General features: G+C 39.6%; 1 protein-coding gene across 5 annotated transcripts in view; it reads left to right on the top strand.

The window, feature by feature from the left end:
• Window positions 1-19257, top strand: part of mctp1a (multiple C2 domains, transmembrane 1a) — a 170233-nt gene that overhangs the window by 100391 nt on the left and 50585 nt on the right. For all 5 annotated transcript variants that reach the window (XM_032577457.1, XM_032577455.1, XM_032577456.1 and 2 more), the window contains 6 exons: window positions 618-711; window positions 6735-6837; window positions 7550-7652; window positions 8254-8355; window positions 8812-8886; window positions 11281-11400. In XM_032577457.1, coding sequence (XP_032433348.1) covers window positions 618-711; window positions 6735-6837; window positions 7550-7652; window positions 8254-8355; window positions 8812-8886; window positions 11281-11400 — 597 coding nt within the window. The remainder of the gene's footprint in view (window positions 1-617; window positions 712-6734; window positions 6838-7549; window positions 7653-8253; window positions 8356-8811; window positions 8887-11280; window positions 11401-19257) is intronic.

The raw sequence follows: 19257 nt of genomic DNA, 5'->3' as shown, positions 1-19257 counted from the left end.
CCCAAACTAGTTTTTCATTTTTAAATGATAGATTGAACAGCACACTTTGGGATGTTCAAAGCGGGGGTTTTATAATCTAAATGTGTTTTAAATGTCAAGGCTTTTCCTAATGAATAAGAAATACCACAGAACATACAAATGACGCACATGTGCTTCAATATTCTAGAGCAGTTCATACAAAAACTGTAAAAAAAAAAAAAAAGAAAAGAAATGTAGAGAACCTTGCACGTAATGTTGCAATAATACTAAACCCAACTTTTCCTCTGGACTTGACAAAGAGCTATACAAGTATCTAAGGATAAGGCATTTACCACAAATGTTTTACAGAAATTTTCAATAGCTCATCTCCCTCACCCTGATCCAAAAACTTACTCTATTTAAAAAATAGAAATTGCAGACTCACAAATGGGAGTATTTTGTCAAATTAAATTCTACCATTTGTCCTTTTGTATCCTCGGCCATAAATGCCAGCTCTACATTTTCAAATAAAGACCCCGTAAAGGACATATTCTACCCTTTCCTCTCTTAATGAAATGTCAGGTTATTGACCTGCCTTTCACTCCGATGCTTTTAGCTGTCCTCTTTGACTCTTCACCTCTGCTCTTGTGATGTTGTAGAGCCTCTGGAGGTCGCTTCACAACCTGAAAGATGTCGGCATGGTGCAAGTGAAGGTCATCAGAGCTGAGGGACTCATGGCGGCAGATGTCACAGGTACGTCGGTGACCTAAAGTACAAACAGTGCAATTATAAAATTTAGTTTTTTTAATGTTCTTCTGCTATTATTTGGTTGCATGATATTTACAGCAAAAGTATTCATTCCTTTGGATCTTTTTCACATTTTTGCACATATTAGCCACAAAAAGTCAATGTTTTTTATTAGGATTTAATGTGTTAGACCAAGAAATGTAAGGCATGACTGCTTAGTGAGGGAAAAATATATTTATATTTAGTTTTGTATAATTTAAAGTCTGAAAAGTGTTGTGTGTGTTTTTCAAGCTTAGAAAAGATAATTGGAGATGATCTGTGTGGAACAATTTTAAGTGAACCACTGATTTTTCATTAGATTTATCTACGAACTTTGACTGGACCATTCTAAGATAAAAAGATGCTTTGTTGTAACCTGCTCTATCTTAGCTCTATGTTTTGGTTGCTGAAACTGGAAGGGGATAAAAGTCAGCTCCAATCTCAAGGCTTTTTCAGCTTTTAATGGCTTTACCTAAGAATTGCCCTGAATTTAGCTCCATCCACAGTCCAATAATCTTAGACCATTTTTCCTGTTTCATGAAATAAACAGGAAATAACATGGTGGTGTGCAGCTGCCACCACCACGTTTTACAGTGGGCCTCTTGTCTGTTTGTTGCCCTCTGTTTAAATCTTCTCCACAACTTTATCACTGAACTGTCTGTTGTGATCTTTGGTCTTTATGATGCCATTTGTTCTCTAATGTTCTCTAAGACCACTGAGGTCTTCAAGGAAAAGCTGGATTCACACTCAGATTAAATCACATGCAGATGGGTTCTATTACTACTTAGAGGACTTTTGAAGGCAATTAGTTGCACAGGGTTTTGTTGATTGATTTCAGAGTAACAAAGGTAGAATATAAATACTAGCTGCATTGTAGTGTTTTTTATTCGTTAAATTCTAACAAAACGTTTTCTCTTCTACTTGACGTCTAGGCATTATTTTGTGTTTGTCTGAATCACAAATCCCTGATGAAATTTCTCAAAAATTGTGACTGTAATGTCACAATGTGTGGAAAAACTTCAGGGGACATGTATAGTTTTGCAAGGCACAGGAGCTTTTTCTTAATTTTTTAACATGCTGAGCAGTTTCTGTTGCAAACTTATCTGTAGCAGCAATTGCCACAAATCTGAGCTAAAAGATAAAGTCAGGGTGTAATTTTCTTTAGGGGGCTAATCGCCAATGTGAGTCCTTAGAGAATGCTAAAGCCTACTTTGTGCGTGGACGCTAAATTTGTCTCTGCTTTTTAAACAAAGATGCAGGCTTCTCATTTGAATAATAGAGAAAAAGTACACATTTGAACCAACAAATCTTTCTCGTCCCTCCTCCTGTGCTTTCTCTGCTTGCTCTCTCTGAATCCTCTATCCTCCATTAATTCTTACTTTTAATTAGGTCTGCAGTGGACAGGCCTAGTTTTTCACTCTGTATTATCTGGTAAAGAGAGGAGGATGTATGTGTGTGTGTGTATGTGGCAGGGAGACAGAGTTTTTCTCCATTTGAAACATCCACAGTCCCATTAGCAAATACAGAGTGGGGCTGGTTGATTTGGGTTACTGCAGGGAGCGACAGGAGCAGTCAGAGTGCAGGGCTAATGGCTCTCTGGTTCATGGGTCTCACTTGGAGCAGAAATGTGCTCCGTGACACCTTTGCAAAGCTCATCATTCACTCTGAGGTTTATGGATTCTTTTATAAACTAACAGTAAAACTGCAAAAATACCCGTTAGCTGTTAAGTATTGCAGAAAAAAGTATGATGAGTTTCAGTAGCCTTCGCTGTTCTGTCACTGAGTTTTTAGACAGCCTTTACTGGAGGTTTCTGATCCTTTAAAATTAAATTAAAAGTAAAACAACTAAAAAACAACCAGATGAAATGTTTTGTGCTTAGCATTTTCTATTGTAAGATGTTAAATACTTTTGGAAAGGTTTTGGATCAATTGAAATTTTGCCTTAAAAAAGGGCCCATCTGCACAACCCCCTGTGCTGGCTGTTTTTCACTCACAAATCACACAAAATCATTCAAACTTTTGCACACAGCTGCCCCAAAATCCTCCAAAGGTTTCACTCCTTTGCTCTCTTAGTGTGAATGACATGCAGACTTGTCTCAGCATCTGAGAGAAAATAGTTTTCAGATTAATTATTTGCTTTGTTTTATCTGAATTCATTGTAAACCTTTCACATACTATAAACAACAAACATAGTGTCTTCTTCTGTTAGTAGCATCTTCCACACCGAAGAGTGTTATTTTTAGTGTGTGGCCTTCACTGGAATCGGAAAAAAGAACCATCTGGACCGATTTAAGCAGAAGATTTGCTGATCCCTCACTCTAGTTTGTTTCTGTCTTACTTGTTTTAAGAGCTTTGTTCTCAGGGCCAAGGAAAGTTTTACATTCAAACAGTTCCATCTGAGACATTATTGAATATATACACTCAGAAAACTAAAGTTGACGTACTTCTTTTGGCTTCCTAAAGCATATTCTCTTCCATTGAGTCGATAGATGCATACTGTGAGTGAACTGATAGGTAAAAGGGGCTATTTCAAAATGGCTTATTTCAGTTTTGAGTCTAATACTCTGCGTGTGTGCGTGAATGGTGTCTTTGTGCGTGTCACTGGCAGAAACAATCGCTCTGTAAGAGCCCCATAAGAGCCCTCACCACATGAACACCCCATTTTAACAACCCAGACCAAGAGAGGGTCAGGAGCAAGGTGAGAAAGGAACAGAAGCACAGACAAACAGACAGACAGAGGCAGGAGGGGAGACAGAGAGAGGAGGTCAGTGAGACAGAGAGAGTTCACCATCTAGCTCCCATTCAGGCTCCTCTCACTCCTCTCTTTTTCTTCCTCCTCTTCCTCCTCCTCCTCCTCTCTCCCTCTTCTCTCTGGCCATCTCTCTCTAATTGGAGTGTTTTTGTGGAGTAGCTCCACTCCAGCCCAAGTAGGATAACTGAAAATAGTCTCTAAAACCAACAATCCCTTTTGTGTGCCAGCTCTTGTCTCTCTGAGTGGATGCTATACTGTTAGAACATTTCAGTAGCGATACACACACGTACGCTCGCTCACTCACACACGGGTACCTGCAGCAGCAGCTTCATACAATAACCGGAGAAGATTTCTTTCAGGCAATATTGAAACAAAACTCAAGACAGTGAAGAAAATATTTAACTCATTTTTAATTCAAGCTGAAAATACAGCCTTGCAAAAGAAAACATTCCCTTGATACAAAAATCTGTTCAAATAAAAATTTCAAAAGTGTGCCATGAATTTGTGCTCAGCTTGTCAAAGTTAGTACTTTGCTGCCCCAAGTATTTTGGATCTTTTCACATCCAAATGTAATTTTTTTTGTCTATTCTTCTTAGTTCAAACTCAATCAAAGTGGATGGAAAGTGTCTGTGGACAACAGTTTCTTATTACTCTTTAAACAATAGCCTTCTTTTTATCTCTCTACCCTTAAAGATTCATCCTGTGGATAAATTATACTGAGGTGTACCTTTTTAATTTATCCATTTAGTTACGTTTATTTATTAAATACGTAGCTCCTGAACACAGTTGGTTTAATCATATTTTAAGCAGTACAAGAGTCTGAATACAAATGCAAGCAACACTTAAACAAATAACAAATAAAAATAAATCAGAAATATATGTTTCTCACCAACTTACAACTATACAATACTTCTTATTCTATCACATAACATCTAAATAAGATCAAAGTTTGTAGTTGTGGTGTTATGACAAAAATGTGGGTGTGAATACTTTTCTTAGGCGCTATAATATTCATTATGAAATGTGGGGAAGTTTCCTCTCCATCTTTAAACTTCCCACCAGCTCTGAGATTTCTGAGGGCCAATTACTTTTTTCCTCCTCGTCTTTCTGCTGCGTTCCTCCACTACGTTTTCCTCAGAGTGCGCAGAAATTAATTTAAGTCCACTCCTTTCCTGCCAGCATCTCAGAGGTCGGACCCAGAGGGGGCGGGAGGAGCTTTACCCGGACATTACCTGGATGGTGCTGAGTGGCGCTCAAATCTGTGCGTGTAATTGGTTAAGACAGCTGCCTCTGGTGCTTGGCAGCCAATAAGGTGAAAGTTCATCACCCATAACAACTGGCTCTCTGCAACGACGCATGCAGCCGCGTCATTAAAGACAGAATATTAGAGGGACAACTGGGGGCAACTGGATGGGGGATAACACACGGCAGAAATAATTTCCATGACCAAATTTGGGTGATTGCATTTAAATTAAATTATTGGCTTGATTTGTTGGGGGGGGTAACGGTATTATGCAGGCAGACTCCTTGAATAATTGTGGAAGATTCTAAAACTTTACCATGATATTTTACTTCAAATATATTACTTAAAACTGCTGTCAAAATCTTACTTTTAAGTGAATTTTCTCCACTAATCCTCTGAGTCTAATACTCTGCGTGTGTTCGTGAAGGGGTGTCTTTGTGCATGTCACTGGCAGAAACAATCGCTCTGTAAGAGCCCCATAAAACAATGGAAGGGATTGTTTTAAAATTTTGTGAAATGCAGTTAATATACAGCAAATAAAGTTTATACACAGATGCTCTGAAAACTAAGCTCTTGTGTGCCCTGCCTTTTTGTCAATTTTAATGTATCTTGCTTTCAGTCGCAGAAGTCAGAGCTGCCAATATCAACTTGGAACCGCTCGGATCAATAGAGCACCACAAACAGATATAAAAGGCAACACCTACGCCTTAGCATTGATCACAGTGGCATTTACTTTGCACACCCACTAAATGTCCTGCCCTTGTCACAACATTTGAGGAAAATCACACCAATCGATGGCACTCACTCACACACACCTCCCATGACTCACACACACGCAGAGACACAGTCTTTCGGGGGGACTTTGAACTCGGTCCCAAAGTTATTGAGCATTATTATGCAACATTGCTGCTCTGCTAATATGTCACCGTTGTCTCTTTAAATAATATGCTTTAAACTTGCTGACCTAGTCTTCACGTGTTAATGAATAAAAAGCAAAAACAATCCCATCAGAGTTTTTTCTAGTGAACCGTGATGATCAAAGTCAGAGTTAATTGTTATTTTCAGTGGGAGACCATTGAAGGGATCTGGTTCAATCCTTTTCAACTCCTTCATACAAAATGCTGCTAAACACAAGGAAAATATGATGGGAGATTATTTAGTTTTAGTTTTATTCTCGGGAGGATGAAGCTATGTTTTCTCCTCTATATCATAATTATAGTAAATTCTGAATCAAAAGTTTTGGTTCAATTTATATTATAACTGACTTGATATAATTAGAAGTGACTCAGGTGATAAATGTTTTTATTGCTTGCCAAACGTCCTAAAGTTTAGGAGAAATAAGAAAAGCCCCAAAAAACCCTCGAAAACTGTCAGAGCATTCCAAGTTTTAAATCAGTTTTTTTTTCTAAATTTCTGCTCACATAGGCCTTTTAATAAAAGAAAAAACTGAAATGATTGGGAGTTTTTCTTTTCTTCGAGCTCCTCTTTTATAATTTAATTCCAACACTGAGCTTTCTTTTTTTTATTTGTCAAATGCATCTTTGCCATTAGTATTTCATTTGCTCATTCTAAAATCACAGATTTTGGAGCAGATGTGTTTCTTCTGTCTCACGCTCTCACGTCTTTATCTTCTATCCTGAAGTTTTCCAGTCTTCAGAGTCGTGTTGACCTCTGTGTTCTCGCTCTCTTTCTATCGCCCTCCTCCTGACTGCTCGGCGTCCTGAAGTCCATGTTTTCAGAAACAGTTTGCAGCTGATATATTAATGTCTAATGTGCTCAGCACTGAGGCTGAAGAATGGAAAGAGTCACGTTATAAATTTAGATTGTTTGATGGAGCATGTAGCATGAGGTTATATGTATCTTATGGGAATATAAATACCTGCTGGATCCTAAAAAAAAAAAAATCTTAGAGAGCAAATTTTTACGACTGAGCTTTTTGAATTTACACTATATTTTAATGTGGCCACATTTGTATACTTTATTTATACTTGACAGGTAAAAGCGATCCGTTTTGTGTGGTGGAGCTGAGCAATGATCGGCTACAGACACACACCGTCTACAAAAATCTAAACCCAGAGTGGAACAAGGTCTTCACTTTGTGAGTAGCTTTGACATGAATACTTTTTACTCTTTATTAATGACACATTTTCATACCTTGTTTTTTATATTAATTTTGAATAAATATTAAGAAAATAATTTGATTGTCTTCAGACGTGTGTGTTTCATATTGTAATCTTTTACTTTTAACAATGTGAAACTTTGATTTTTTCTTAAATACATTTCTAGGTTAAAATATTATGAGAACAATAACATTAATAAATCTAATTTCTCCCTGAATGTGAGACTTTCCTTATCATGAGTGTATTAATTGGTGAACAAATTCAAAATGAAACAAGGTCAAATAAAAGAAATCAAGATATATACAAATATTTTTTTATTTCCATTAATGTATATTCAATGTGGTTTTTTTATATATATATATATTTGTTAAAAAGTGTAATTACCGGTATCTTCTATCTTGTCAAATGTGACAATTTTTGGTGAACCTATTCATATATTTAAAATATAAGTAAATAAATAAATAGATACATTGTGCTGCTGTGCAATATTATATGATTTTTATTAATGTTAATTTTTAAAAATATATTAAACATTATGTATTTTATTATTATATAGGTGTGGTATGTCTTGTGATGTTAGATATACTGGATTATTATATAGGCTTTTCTCATCCTTTCTATAAGTCTGTGAGATGAAACAGCTTCTGCACCATTTGAGTCTTATGTCCCCCGTCTTTGTGTGTGGTCCAGCAACGTCAAGGACATCCACTCAGTGCTTGAGGTTACCGTTTACGACGAGGACCGGGACAGAAGTGCCGACTTCCTTGGGAAAGTGGCTATCCCTTTGCTAAATGTGAGTCAAAGGCAAGATTTCTGTTTGTGTTTCTTTTTTCTCCTCCCTCGGGAATAATAGAGAGAGAACATACAGTGGAGGAACAGAGAGAGTAAAAACAGAGTGGGATATAAAAAGCAGAGGTTATTTTTGCAACTCCACTGATGACACTTATTATTTCTCAAAGTAAAAAAAAAAAAAAGTTGACAGGAAGCAGAAATAAATGGAAGAGCTGAGTAAAAGGAACGGTATAGATTGATAGCTGAGAGGATATAAAGTAAGTGGATGAGAGATGAGATGAAAATGACGCTGATAGACAGAAAGATCCAGCTTGGAGGTGAAAGAAGAATGTCTCTTATATCTGGTAAAAATATAGCTAGCCTGTGAAAGAAGTGTGCGCGTCGTATATCTGCGCTTTGCTGTAATAGTGTGATTCCCCAGGATAGTTAATTTCTGTTTGACAGAGCCGAGCTGCAGTGGGTAATGAACAGGTACTTGTCAGAGTTGCCACAGTTGTTTTGGGTTCCCTGTCAGCGCCAGCAGCTGGGGTTCAAAGGTGGCCCGGGGAGCCGATTCAGCCGGGTATTGCCAGACAGACGCCTGTCATGTCCCTCTCCCACAGATCCAAAATGGAGAACGCAAAGCCTACGTCTTGAAAAGCAAGGAGCTGACAGGGCCAACAAAAGGGGTCATCTTTCTCGAAATAGACGTGATTTTTAATGCTGTAAGTCTTTCTTTTGCTTTTTTTAAGTCTCCTCCCTGTTTTTTTTTTTTTTTTTACCTCCCACCCCTTATTATCCCCTCACTCTCATCCTCCTCTTGTTTTCCCCACCATTTGCCCCCTTCTATGCTGCTGCTGTCTTTATTCTGTTTGTGCCCCCCTTCCCTCCCTCATTTCTATCTCATCCGTCGTCCCTCGTCCTCGTTTTGGCTTTAATTATCGAAGACTCCCTCTCAGCAGCCTTTGTTAGCCCATTCACCATCGCCGTGTGTGTTCTACAGCGGCCATCTTACAGCTCTGTCTCCTGCTCTCCCTCTCTTTCTCTCTAGCCTCTGACATGAGGCACGCTCTATATGCATGTGTTGCTATGCTATCCCATTGCTCAGTACTTTTGAAATAATCAAGACATTTCTTCTCATTATCACATATGTGAGACTTTGTGCTTGCTGTATTCTCCAGGTGAAGGCTGGTCTCAGGACGTTGACTCCCGTCGAACAAAAGTACATCGAGGAGGAGCCTAAAGTGTCCAAACAGGTACATCTGCAGCTGATGTTTACCATATGCCACACCTCCTCTTTTTTCTTTATCTGCCTCCTTCCAATTGACTCCCTATTTTGCTTAAACGTCTAAAGCAGAAGCTAACAACACCACTGAGTGGCATCCTGTAAAGCGCAACAACTGTGTAGGCAAGATACAACAGGATGATTGAAGGAAGAACAGCATTTGTTTTTTTTTTTGTTGTTTTTTTTCCTCCTCCCTCTTCTCCCCCCTTTTTCTCATCTCCTTCCCCTCGTATCCACTCTGAATGGTGAATAGAAATGTCAAGCTGTCAGCTCTGGGGTGCATAAGTAGATTGGCCATCCTTATAGTTGGCCCTCTTTGCCATTGCTGCTTTGCACTTCATTGTCACGCTGCTCAGTGTGGCGGCACCACAAAGGGATGAATGGTAGGGGCTGGCCCGCATCAGATGTGTCATATGAGTGACCGTTCGGGCTCAGCAGTCAATGTTACGCCACGCACAGTCGAGCGCGGCCCCGGGCCTCGTCCCGACGCAGCACAGCGCGCATCCTCTTTGTAACTCCTCCGTCCTTCCTCGCCACCTCTCCTCCCCCAGCCTCACTGTCTCTGCCTCCTCTGCTGCTCCCTTCTCTCGGCTCACTTTTGCTGCTCTGCCTCTCTTCCCCATCTTCATTTCACCCCTGACTCATGGAGAGGACCCATGTCAGCGTCTCTCAATGATGATGTCATTGGCTGGTTTGGAGGGACTGCCCTGTGAGGGCTCTTTTGTATAGCAGCAGCTCCCCTGCTGTTGCTGCATTCACACATGGCAAAAAAACAAAAAAAGGTGTGTGTGTGTAGGGGGAGGAAACGTGTTCCATCTTCAAAACTCATAAATGTGGTATTGACATTGGACTCAATTTATAAATAACCCAATTTTTAAGTGGTTTCCATAACTGAAGAATGCATTCAATATGAAGTACTTCTCAAAGCCTTGAACTTTTTCACATTTTATGGCATTACAATCACAAACTTAAAAGTGTTTTATTAGGATTTTATAAAATAGACTGACACAGAGGAGTGCATATTTGTAGAAGAAAAAAAAAAGAGTTATATTTTTTAGCTAATAAAAAATCTGAAAATCAGGAAAGTGCATTTCTACTCAGTCCTCTTTTTCTCTAGCTGCCCTAACTAGTGTCCAGTGGAACCATTTACCCTCGAATGCCACTTCATTCTTAGATCGAGCCCACCTCTGTGTAATTTTATCTAATATAAATTCAGTGTAATTCATTAAAGACAAACGAACACATCACAGTGGTCAGGGACAATATTGTTGAGAAGTTTAAAGCAGAAATGATTATTACATCATACAAAAAATTTAAAAAAATACGACTCAACTAGAATCATGCCAAAGTATGGCTGTCAAATTGGCACCGTAAAAATCAGAGAAGGAGCCAATACTCCCATGGTAGCTCTGGAGGATCTGCAGAAATAAAGAACTCTTTAGAGAGATCGCAGTTACAGGAGAACTACTAGTCGTACTTCTTAAATCTGGATTTTATCATGGCAAAAGGCCTAGTTGAATACATTGGCAATTACTGTACCTCACAATTATACACTGTTTGTGATTGCTTTATAACAGAAAATTGCATTGAAATGACTCAGAAGTTTGTGCCTGTAAAATGACAAAACGTGGAAAACGTTTCTGGGGGTATGAATACTTTTGAAGGGCACTAACACATAAAAACGTAAGCATTCTTATCAAGGAACGTCTTGACTTAGTGAATGAAAATAAGTTGTGATGTCAACTGTCTGGTTAGCCTCAACCTTATTTTGGCATTAAGAAATAAAACATATGTTTTGAAAAACTAAATTTCTTAGGAAAAAAACACCCTAGGTATTTTTTTTATTGAGGTTTTTGGAAAGGCAGGATCTCCTTTGGGAACAATTTCTCCTTCTGGTGACCTGATTGGGTAGTTTCCTGTCCTTGGGTCTGTTATGCTATTCCCTGAATGGCTTCAAACCCAGGACGATGGCAGCAGCTCTACTTCTCTTTACAAGTGCACTGACACATGAAGCACAGAGAGGTTTGGATGTGCCACTGGATGATATAAGGAAGCAGAATTGTGTTTAATCTAAATCTTATCCATACATGAATTAAAAATGTTGAACACACCTCTGTAATCCTATGTGTTACTAGGCAAAGTCATAAATCATCGAGAGCATCAGTGTCATTTTTCCAGCTTCATTTTCTCTCCCACCAAGTGTTATTACCTGCCAGCTTGTTTAAATGTTTTATGCAATGTTCACGATGAAATGATAAACTGTCTAAATAACAGTCTGCTCTTTTCTTTTTTATGGCTCATTTTCAACACGAAGACTTCATTTGTCTTAAGACGTTCCTTTTTTTTGTGTGTTGCTTTCCTTCAGATGCTTTTGCGCAACTTCAACCGAGTCAGACGCTGCATCATGTTCCTGATCAACACAGGCTGCTACATCAACAGCTGCTTCGAATGGGAATCTCCGCAGAGAAGCATCTGTGCTTTTGTGGTAGGTGTGGGAGCACCTGCGGTTGCACTTTTTTTTTTTAAAGCTGAACACACACACACAGAGCAGAGGAACAAGCAGGGTTGTTCTCAGATGTTCTTGGGATCATTTCTGTAGTGATTAGACATTGCAGCCTGAAATGATCTTTAGTTAGACTCTCTTGTCCATCTACAGAGTAAACACAACTACAAGCAGTACCTGAACATGACAAGGGACGACTTCTCTCCTCTTGTCTCCAGTACACTCCCACATAGCTTTCGCTCTCCTCTGTCATCTGCGTCTGGTATTAAAAGGTGAAGCATAATTGGACAGCAGAGCTATCAAGAGAGGACATCCTACTTCAGGGCAGTAAGAGGCTGCTTTGAGGTTTCTATCCTAAAAGATGACAGAGCAGGCATTTAGTCCTGTCTGCTTTATGTCCACTGACTTAAGTAGCTACAGGACAGGTGGGCCTAACCTGACCTGGCCCTTTACCATGGGAGCACTAAGTGTCTCCCCTGCAGACATTAGCTCCATTTTGCCGTTTGACACCAGTTTAATCTTCACTGAGGCTGTATGTGTGTGTGTTGGTACAACAGGTCACACTGTCATCACAGGAGTTGGGTCAGAAGAGACATAGTATTGATCAGTTAACGTTTTCCATTATATTCTGTGTGTGTGTCTGTGTGGGTCTGGAATGCATGCTTGCATTTCATTTGAGAGATCCAGGGATCTCACATTTTGTGGGTGATTTTTCAAGTTCCGACCTGCCGATTTTAGGCCATTCTCTTTTGGTATTATGAATAACATAATCCATTTTTCTTCTTTCAACATAAATTTAAAATTGAAAAGTTGTATTTTTGTACTAAAATAAATATAGTTACAGAGCTGTGTACTTCTGAATAAAGAAAAATAAATCTAGAAATACAGTAAAATCATGCAGGTTACCAGACAGATATATCTGTGCAAATAGAACAAACTAAAGACATATATTATATTTGTTTTGCACAGAGTGAAATGACTGTTTGCCGTAATCACTACTTATTCAATCATTTCAAAATAACATATTGTCCAAATTATTATTTCAAAAGAAAAAAAAACCCTTATTTACTGTGTTATCGTCAAATACTTCAATCATGTATTGTAACCAACCAGGAGCTCTAAGCAAGATTTCTGTAATTGAGACAGCAGTCGGTCTTCCACTGCTGTGCAGTTAAAATGGATATCCTTATTTTTTTACAACATACTCAGCGATTAAACAGTTGACATTTTATATTGTCTTTTGCCTGTATACAAGTAGCTAGCACAATTAGCGCATACCTACCACCACAAAGTGTGTTTTTCCTGTACAGTAAAAAGACATTTACCTTAAATTTTATTTCTAAAAGTTTCCTTACATTTTTTAAAAGATAGAATTTTGCTTGTAAACATTACCTTCCTGCTTTCTGCTGAATTCTCTGTCTTGGCGGATTGGATAAATAGAAGATACATTTTCTTCATAGAATATCTTGTCTGTTTTTGTGCTTTCTCAGACTTGGGTTTAACACCTTGCAATTGCTGATAATAACTCAATTTACGTCTTCTTCACTCAGCTGCAACTTGTACACTGAAGAGCGTTGTCAGAGTGATATCATTGCACTGGGTATTGTGAAAAATGGTGGAATAATTAGTTTCAAACCATAATTTATATATTATTTTCCTTTGGACTTGCCATTGTTCTTTTTCAGTTATATCTGAGGGGCAAATAAACAGGTCAGACACATAAAATGATCAAGAAATGTATGAAAATCAGTCTTATTTATATGATTAAATGATGGGGAAGGGTACAATTATTAAAAATTCAAGCTTTCTGTGAACACCCATGAAGCTGCTCAGCTTTCAAACGTGCACTTTGTAATGCAAGGTGCACAACATTCTGGATTAACAGCTCAGACAATTCTTATTGTGCTCTCTTATACCCAGAGTGTTCAGATGATGACAAAGGGTGTATCTAGGCCAAGGACAAAGTGTTTTATAGTTTATAGTAATTCTGAAATTTAGGTGTCATTGTGCACCCCCCATACCCCTCCTCTTCCTCCTTCCCAGCTCCACCTCTACCCTTTAGGGAGTCTGCTAGCGTAGGAGTATGCACTTAGCTAAAAGCACTGGAGTATTTAGGGCCTCTTCTCCACACAGGTATCCCCTCCCTCTCCCTTCATTCCTTCATCTCATTTCTTCCTTACTTTGAGAGGCCTCTTAATCACTTCACTCATCTCTTTAAGTGGGTTTTTATGGGGGGCCATCTGGCCAAGGTGGTGCATTCATGAAGGTGTGCTGCTGCGCGCGATTATGTCCATGTGTGTGTGCACACATGTGCGTTCCTGCCTGCAGACAGATGTTTCACCTAACTTTCTGTTCTGTGGGCAATTTAGTCTCAGAACTTACAAATGTGCACACTTTATCAGACTCCAGCAAGCCTGAGGGGGATATATTTGAGACTTTTGTGTTTTTTTTGTTTTTTTTCTGAGGTTTTTTTAGAAGTACATCAAAATGCAGTTGTCATAACATGTCACAGCAGAACACTCCCTCCCCACAGAAAAAAATGTTTAAATTTCGCTTCATGGTTTCTTGCTCTCCTTCTGCCCAATCCTGAAATGCCAGCCGCATGTACACATCACCCATTAGTGCCAGCTGTGATTAGTGTGTGTTTTGTGTGCATGTGTGAGAAAGAGAGATACTGCATAGTCTCACATGGAGCCTTTCACTCTCTCTCTCTCACACCCACACTGCTGTCACCCACCCATCCCGACAGTGAATCAGCCACCGTGGCAGCTTTGCCTGAGGCGTTGGCACAATGGACGCTACTGGAGTTACCTCCTGTCCTGCATGATGGGTGGTGTCTTTGTGTGTGTATGTGCCTGTGGATGGTGTCTCCATTCCTTGTCTCGGGGTTAAGCGTCTGCTTCCGTTCTCCACACCTGCGAGCAGAGTATCTCTCCCTCCTATCCGCCCGTCCATCCATCCTTCCATGCCCGTTCTTCTTTATCTCCAACGCTTCCTCCCCCGAACCCCCCTCCTCTTCGCCATGCCTTGCAGAAAGTTGAGGCCATTGTCGGGCCGAGCGGTGTTGGGTTCTCTTCTCCCGCTGCTGCCAGCTCTCCCCCGCGGCCCCTGCAAGACAAGGCTGTTATTGCCCGAGGGACCACAGGCCTCGGCGGCTCTTCCTCCAAACAAATTTGCTGTAACTTTATCTGCAATTGGGCCCTGAATTGGGAGCAAATAGAGGCAGCTTTGTGAAGCTCAGGGAAGGGCGAGGGCAGCGAGCTGGGGGTTGTTGGGGAGGCAGGGGAAATGATACCAGGCTCTTTTATGTCAGGCAAAGTAGGACTCTTATCAGGAAGAGAGCCCAGACAAGGGAGCTACTTCTAGAGGAAACTGGAGCACCTATCACCTGCTTTGCATTTAGATAAAAATTCACCCAGCTGAAATAAAAAAAGAGGGGGGGGGGGGGGGGAAGCAAAGACAGGTACAGAAGCAACCATTCGAGTGTCTACGTGTGTTTGCACATGTCTGATTGTGACGCTGCAGCAGTGAGCGGCACACACCAACCACTCTGGGTCTCTTTAAATTGCTCCTTTGACTTCTCTTCAAAGAACCGCTCTAACTTTTAAAAGTTTTAAAGTCGGGAGTTCGTCTTTGCCCACAGCAAGGGACAGCTTTGAAAGATATACTTTCACATTTTGCTGCTCACTTGATTTGCGACAAAATGAATGATAGTTGAAATATTGTGGCGTGACTGGCAGAGAATACCAAGTCAGGGTTTAATCACCAGAGATAAAGACTCGACAGAAAATGAGACCTTTTTGTTTGAGAGTCAAAGGATTAATACATCTAATAGGTGCCGTTGAAGACTTTTCTTTCTGAGGACATATGCTTTGTTTTATTTCACAATGTTCTAACCAGATTGGAGAGATTTTTTTATTAGATCAACACAAATTATACTTTATTCTGCCATTGAGCAGCAGGGGGCAGTCTAGCACCGCTGAATAAAGTGTCTGGTCACAAGCAGGACAACCCACTCCACCTCCTCTCTCCCCACCGCCACCCTTTCTTCATGTTCGCCCGAACTTAACAGGACTTCGAGTTGCTGTCTGGCAACACTTAGTGCCAGCATGGATATTGATGTAGGAGAGATAAAGGGGGAACTCTGAAATCCAAACTTCAGTTTCAGTCCACTGAGACTGAGCAGGGGGAAAGTTAGCCTGGTGTGTGGTTAATGTAAGCCAAAGCACTGAATATTACCCTCCCACAGTGCTGCTGCAGAAAGCCGTCAGGACGCGGGCTCTGTTTTCGAACCAGAAATAAAACTTTTAAAATCCCCACACTGAGCACTTGAATGAATTAGTTTGACTGTTTGTTGCCTTAATGTTTTCAATAAAGCTTCCTCTCTTGTTGTTTTTCAAATAATAATAATAAAAAGAAGCACAAAAGATCAGAACTGAAATGAAATTCAACTCTAAAGACATGACAAAATAAATTAATATTTTAGGGTATGAATGTTTGTGCTAAAATATAACAAGAAAAGACACTGGTTTTACTTTAGTATGTCTGTTTTAATTATTTGAGCCATTTGATTTTCAGATTGTTCTCAGATGTTAAGATTGCCCAGTTCAAATTTGGGCTTTAACTGCTGCTAAACTATTTTAGCAGATTTGACAGTGACAAAAAAAAATTCCTTTTCTCTGTGTTTTTCATGACAAAATGATACTTTTGTTCTGAGCATTTTACAAAGCATTGCACCAAACGACACACTGTTTTATGATTAGACTTGTTGGCTGAAGGTAAAACACTACTCTTTTTATTCCTGACGTGCTTTTAATCACCCATCACTATTCCTGTTTGTCGTAGTGACAAAATCAAATGTCCATCTATGAAAAAAAATGCACTAGTACAAAAAAGAAATAATAAATTTTGATGATCTTGAAAACAAATAGAAAAATAGCTATTTTTAATTATGACTAAAATCCAAATAAATTTTCATAGATCTAAAGCAAGACTATTTACATATGTTTATGAATATAGAAACACATTTATGGAAAAAAAAAAAAAAAAAAAAAACAACAACAAGGAAACAAGCCTTGGAAGTTTACAATACCAAACCTCCACCATAAAAATCAGTAGCATAGGTGAAAACAAGAACAATGCGAGCCTAGCGTGCGTGTGTGTGTGTGCGGGTGTGGGCGGGTGTGTGGGCGTGTGTTTGTGTGTGCGTCCTTATATCCAGTAAGAGTCATAATCATATGGGTTTTTGGACCACACAGAGTAATCTACCAATGATTTCCATAGTCTGCATCTGGAACTTCACTCAGAATCTTCCTCCACTTTTTCCATTTGATCCAGTGTGTTTTTGTAGTTGTCCCCCTCCACCTCCCTCCGTCTTTCTCTGGTCACTGACATCCACAGCAGGCGCTCCTTCCCACTCCCATCTCTCCAGGCGAAGCGCTTCCTATCTTGTGTGGCAAGCGGCAGCAGCAGCGGGGGGTGTTGACGGCGGTGGCTGCGATTGCCTAGTCCAGGTGGAAAGGTCCAGGTACCGCAGGGCCCCCAGTGTCCAGCCGGTGGGCACAAAGACGACGCAGGGGCCAGCCACCGCTGAGCCCGGGTGTCCGGTTTCCCTAGCTGCCAGTCAAAACTTCGCCTTCAGCCGCATTACGAACAGACGAGAAAGGGGAATGACAAGTTAAACAACCCCAGGCAGATAAAGAAAAAAAATACGTTAAAAACAAAGAAGAGCATAAAAGGAAAAAAAAAAACTGAGGATTATTATAAACATCTTCTGAATGTGAAATTAATTTTCCCAGCTAGTGATTAGATAACCAGAAAATATATTTACACAGCAGGATGTGTACGGTATATTTATAACAGTGAACTTAAAAGGAGCGACTGTGGATCTGCATAAAGATGTTTGCTGTTATTTATAGAATCTACAAGAATAGGTTTAAAAGGAGTGAGCTCCTTTGTTTGTTCAATTGAAGTCAAGTTTCAGCACCTCGACGGCACGTTGTTTTGTCAGAGATTATTTCAGAGTTTATTACTGTTACAGAGCATAATAATCTGACTGCAGATGGGTTTAAAAGTAAGTTTACAAGAAGTATACAAGTATTTTTGAAGAGTTTTTCTGTAGGAGATTTTTTTTCTGTTCTCTCACTGTGGTAAATGTTTTTAGGATGTAGGAAGAAGAAGTTGTTTTGCTTTTTGCTATACAAATAATCAATTATTAAAATGTGTGTTTCTCCTGCACAGCTGTTTAAGAACAAATCTCTGTGTGTGGGGGGGAAAGGGACGTTGAGCCTGAGAGAGACTGCATGTGATTTCAAGCCTTTTGGGAGATTTTCTAAGCTGCAGCGACCAAAACCACTCAGGTTTATTTAAAGAAGGAATTGAAACTTAGAGAAAAATTTATGATGTGCTGGACATTTTTAATGTTTAATTTAGTTTATTATTTTTCATTCTGGCTATTCACTGTCTTATAGTTAATTTTGCATGAAGGTTTTTTTTTTATATGAAGTTTGGATGAGAGCCATTCAAAGTTTTCTGAACAAGACTAGTTTGCCACAGCACACAGTGTGCCTTTTTTTTTTTTTACTATTCAGTATTCAACAAACTCAGCGAAGAAACTGTTGTTGAAACTCGTATTCAGATTAACCTTCTGCTACAAGAGTAATCAAGAGCTTCCAAACAATCACATCCACACTCAGAAATAAACCAGTGTGATTGTATTAACCTTCCTCTTTCCACTTGTGAACAGTGTTACTCTACAAACAGGATGGATTAATTGCAACACAGACCAATAAATCTGCTTTATATAGTAATAGTCTCAAATTTAACAGTCTTGAAAGTTTTCTGCCAAAGCTGATTGCTAAACGGAGATGCATTTCTATGAGGAGTAATTAATTTCAAATCTTTTTTTTTTTTTTTTGCTCTTTATTTTGAAATAATGGATTTGTTGTACTTAAATTTGATAAATATGTTTGGCTAGAGGACATTAGGCATTAGGCACGGCTTGCGTTTTCAGCGTTCGGTTATAATTGCCGCCAAGATTTTATCAGTCGTGAGAAATCTCTGTGCGCTTTAAACATGATACTATTTGAAAGGATAAATATGCTTTTGTGTCTGTTTGTCTCTGATGGTGTTGTTCCCACACAATAACCCATCTCAGTTTTTTTTTTAGCAACAATTGAAACAAAGCTGCCTCACTATTCGCACAATACTGCTTAAAAATATCAAACCATGAGCATTTGCAGTTTAACTTTCCCACAGATATCTCCTCCAACGGCTGTAGAAATCTGTTGTTGGAGACTGAAGGAGCCTTACAAAAACCAGAATACAGGGTTTAGGGAAAGGTTCATTTTCAGATGGTGCTCTTCTTGTTTGGTGATGAGAGGGGAGGTGTAGGGGTTATGGTTTTGGCAGATAGGTGCAGTGGAGGTTAGAGACAGGGCATATGAGTCTTTTGGAGCAGCCGAAGAGGGTATTGGGGCTTGGAGTGACAGGGTTAGGGACTCGGGGTGTGTGGGGTCATATTCTGGAGTTTGGGGTTGTGCTCGAAAGGGTCAGCTTTGATGAGCTGCATCTGAAATGGCACACGACCTCGGGCTGTTGGATGATTGGCACGAAAGAATGAGGATATGGTGGCTCAAACTCGTCCTCCTTCCTGAACTGGAGACCAACACATCTCTGTGGGGCCAAGATGTTAGGATCTCAGCTCCTATTGCCTTTATTCCATCTTCCGTTTTGTTTCCACACAATTGTGTATTATCACCAAATGCACATGCAGCCACCTCAAAGCAATCAACAGTACGGGTTATTAAATATTTGCGTTCCCAATCTACACTCCTCATT

The sequence above is a fragment of the Xiphophorus hellerii genome, chromosome 12, assembly GCF_003331165.1.
Source record: "Xiphophorus hellerii strain 12219 chromosome 12, Xiphophorus_hellerii-4.1, whole genome shotgun sequence".
Classification (NCBI taxonomy): Eukaryota; Metazoa; Chordata; class Actinopteri; order Cyprinodontiformes; family Poeciliidae; genus Xiphophorus; species Xiphophorus hellerii.
This window is presented reverse-complemented; position numbering and strand designations above follow the sequence as displayed.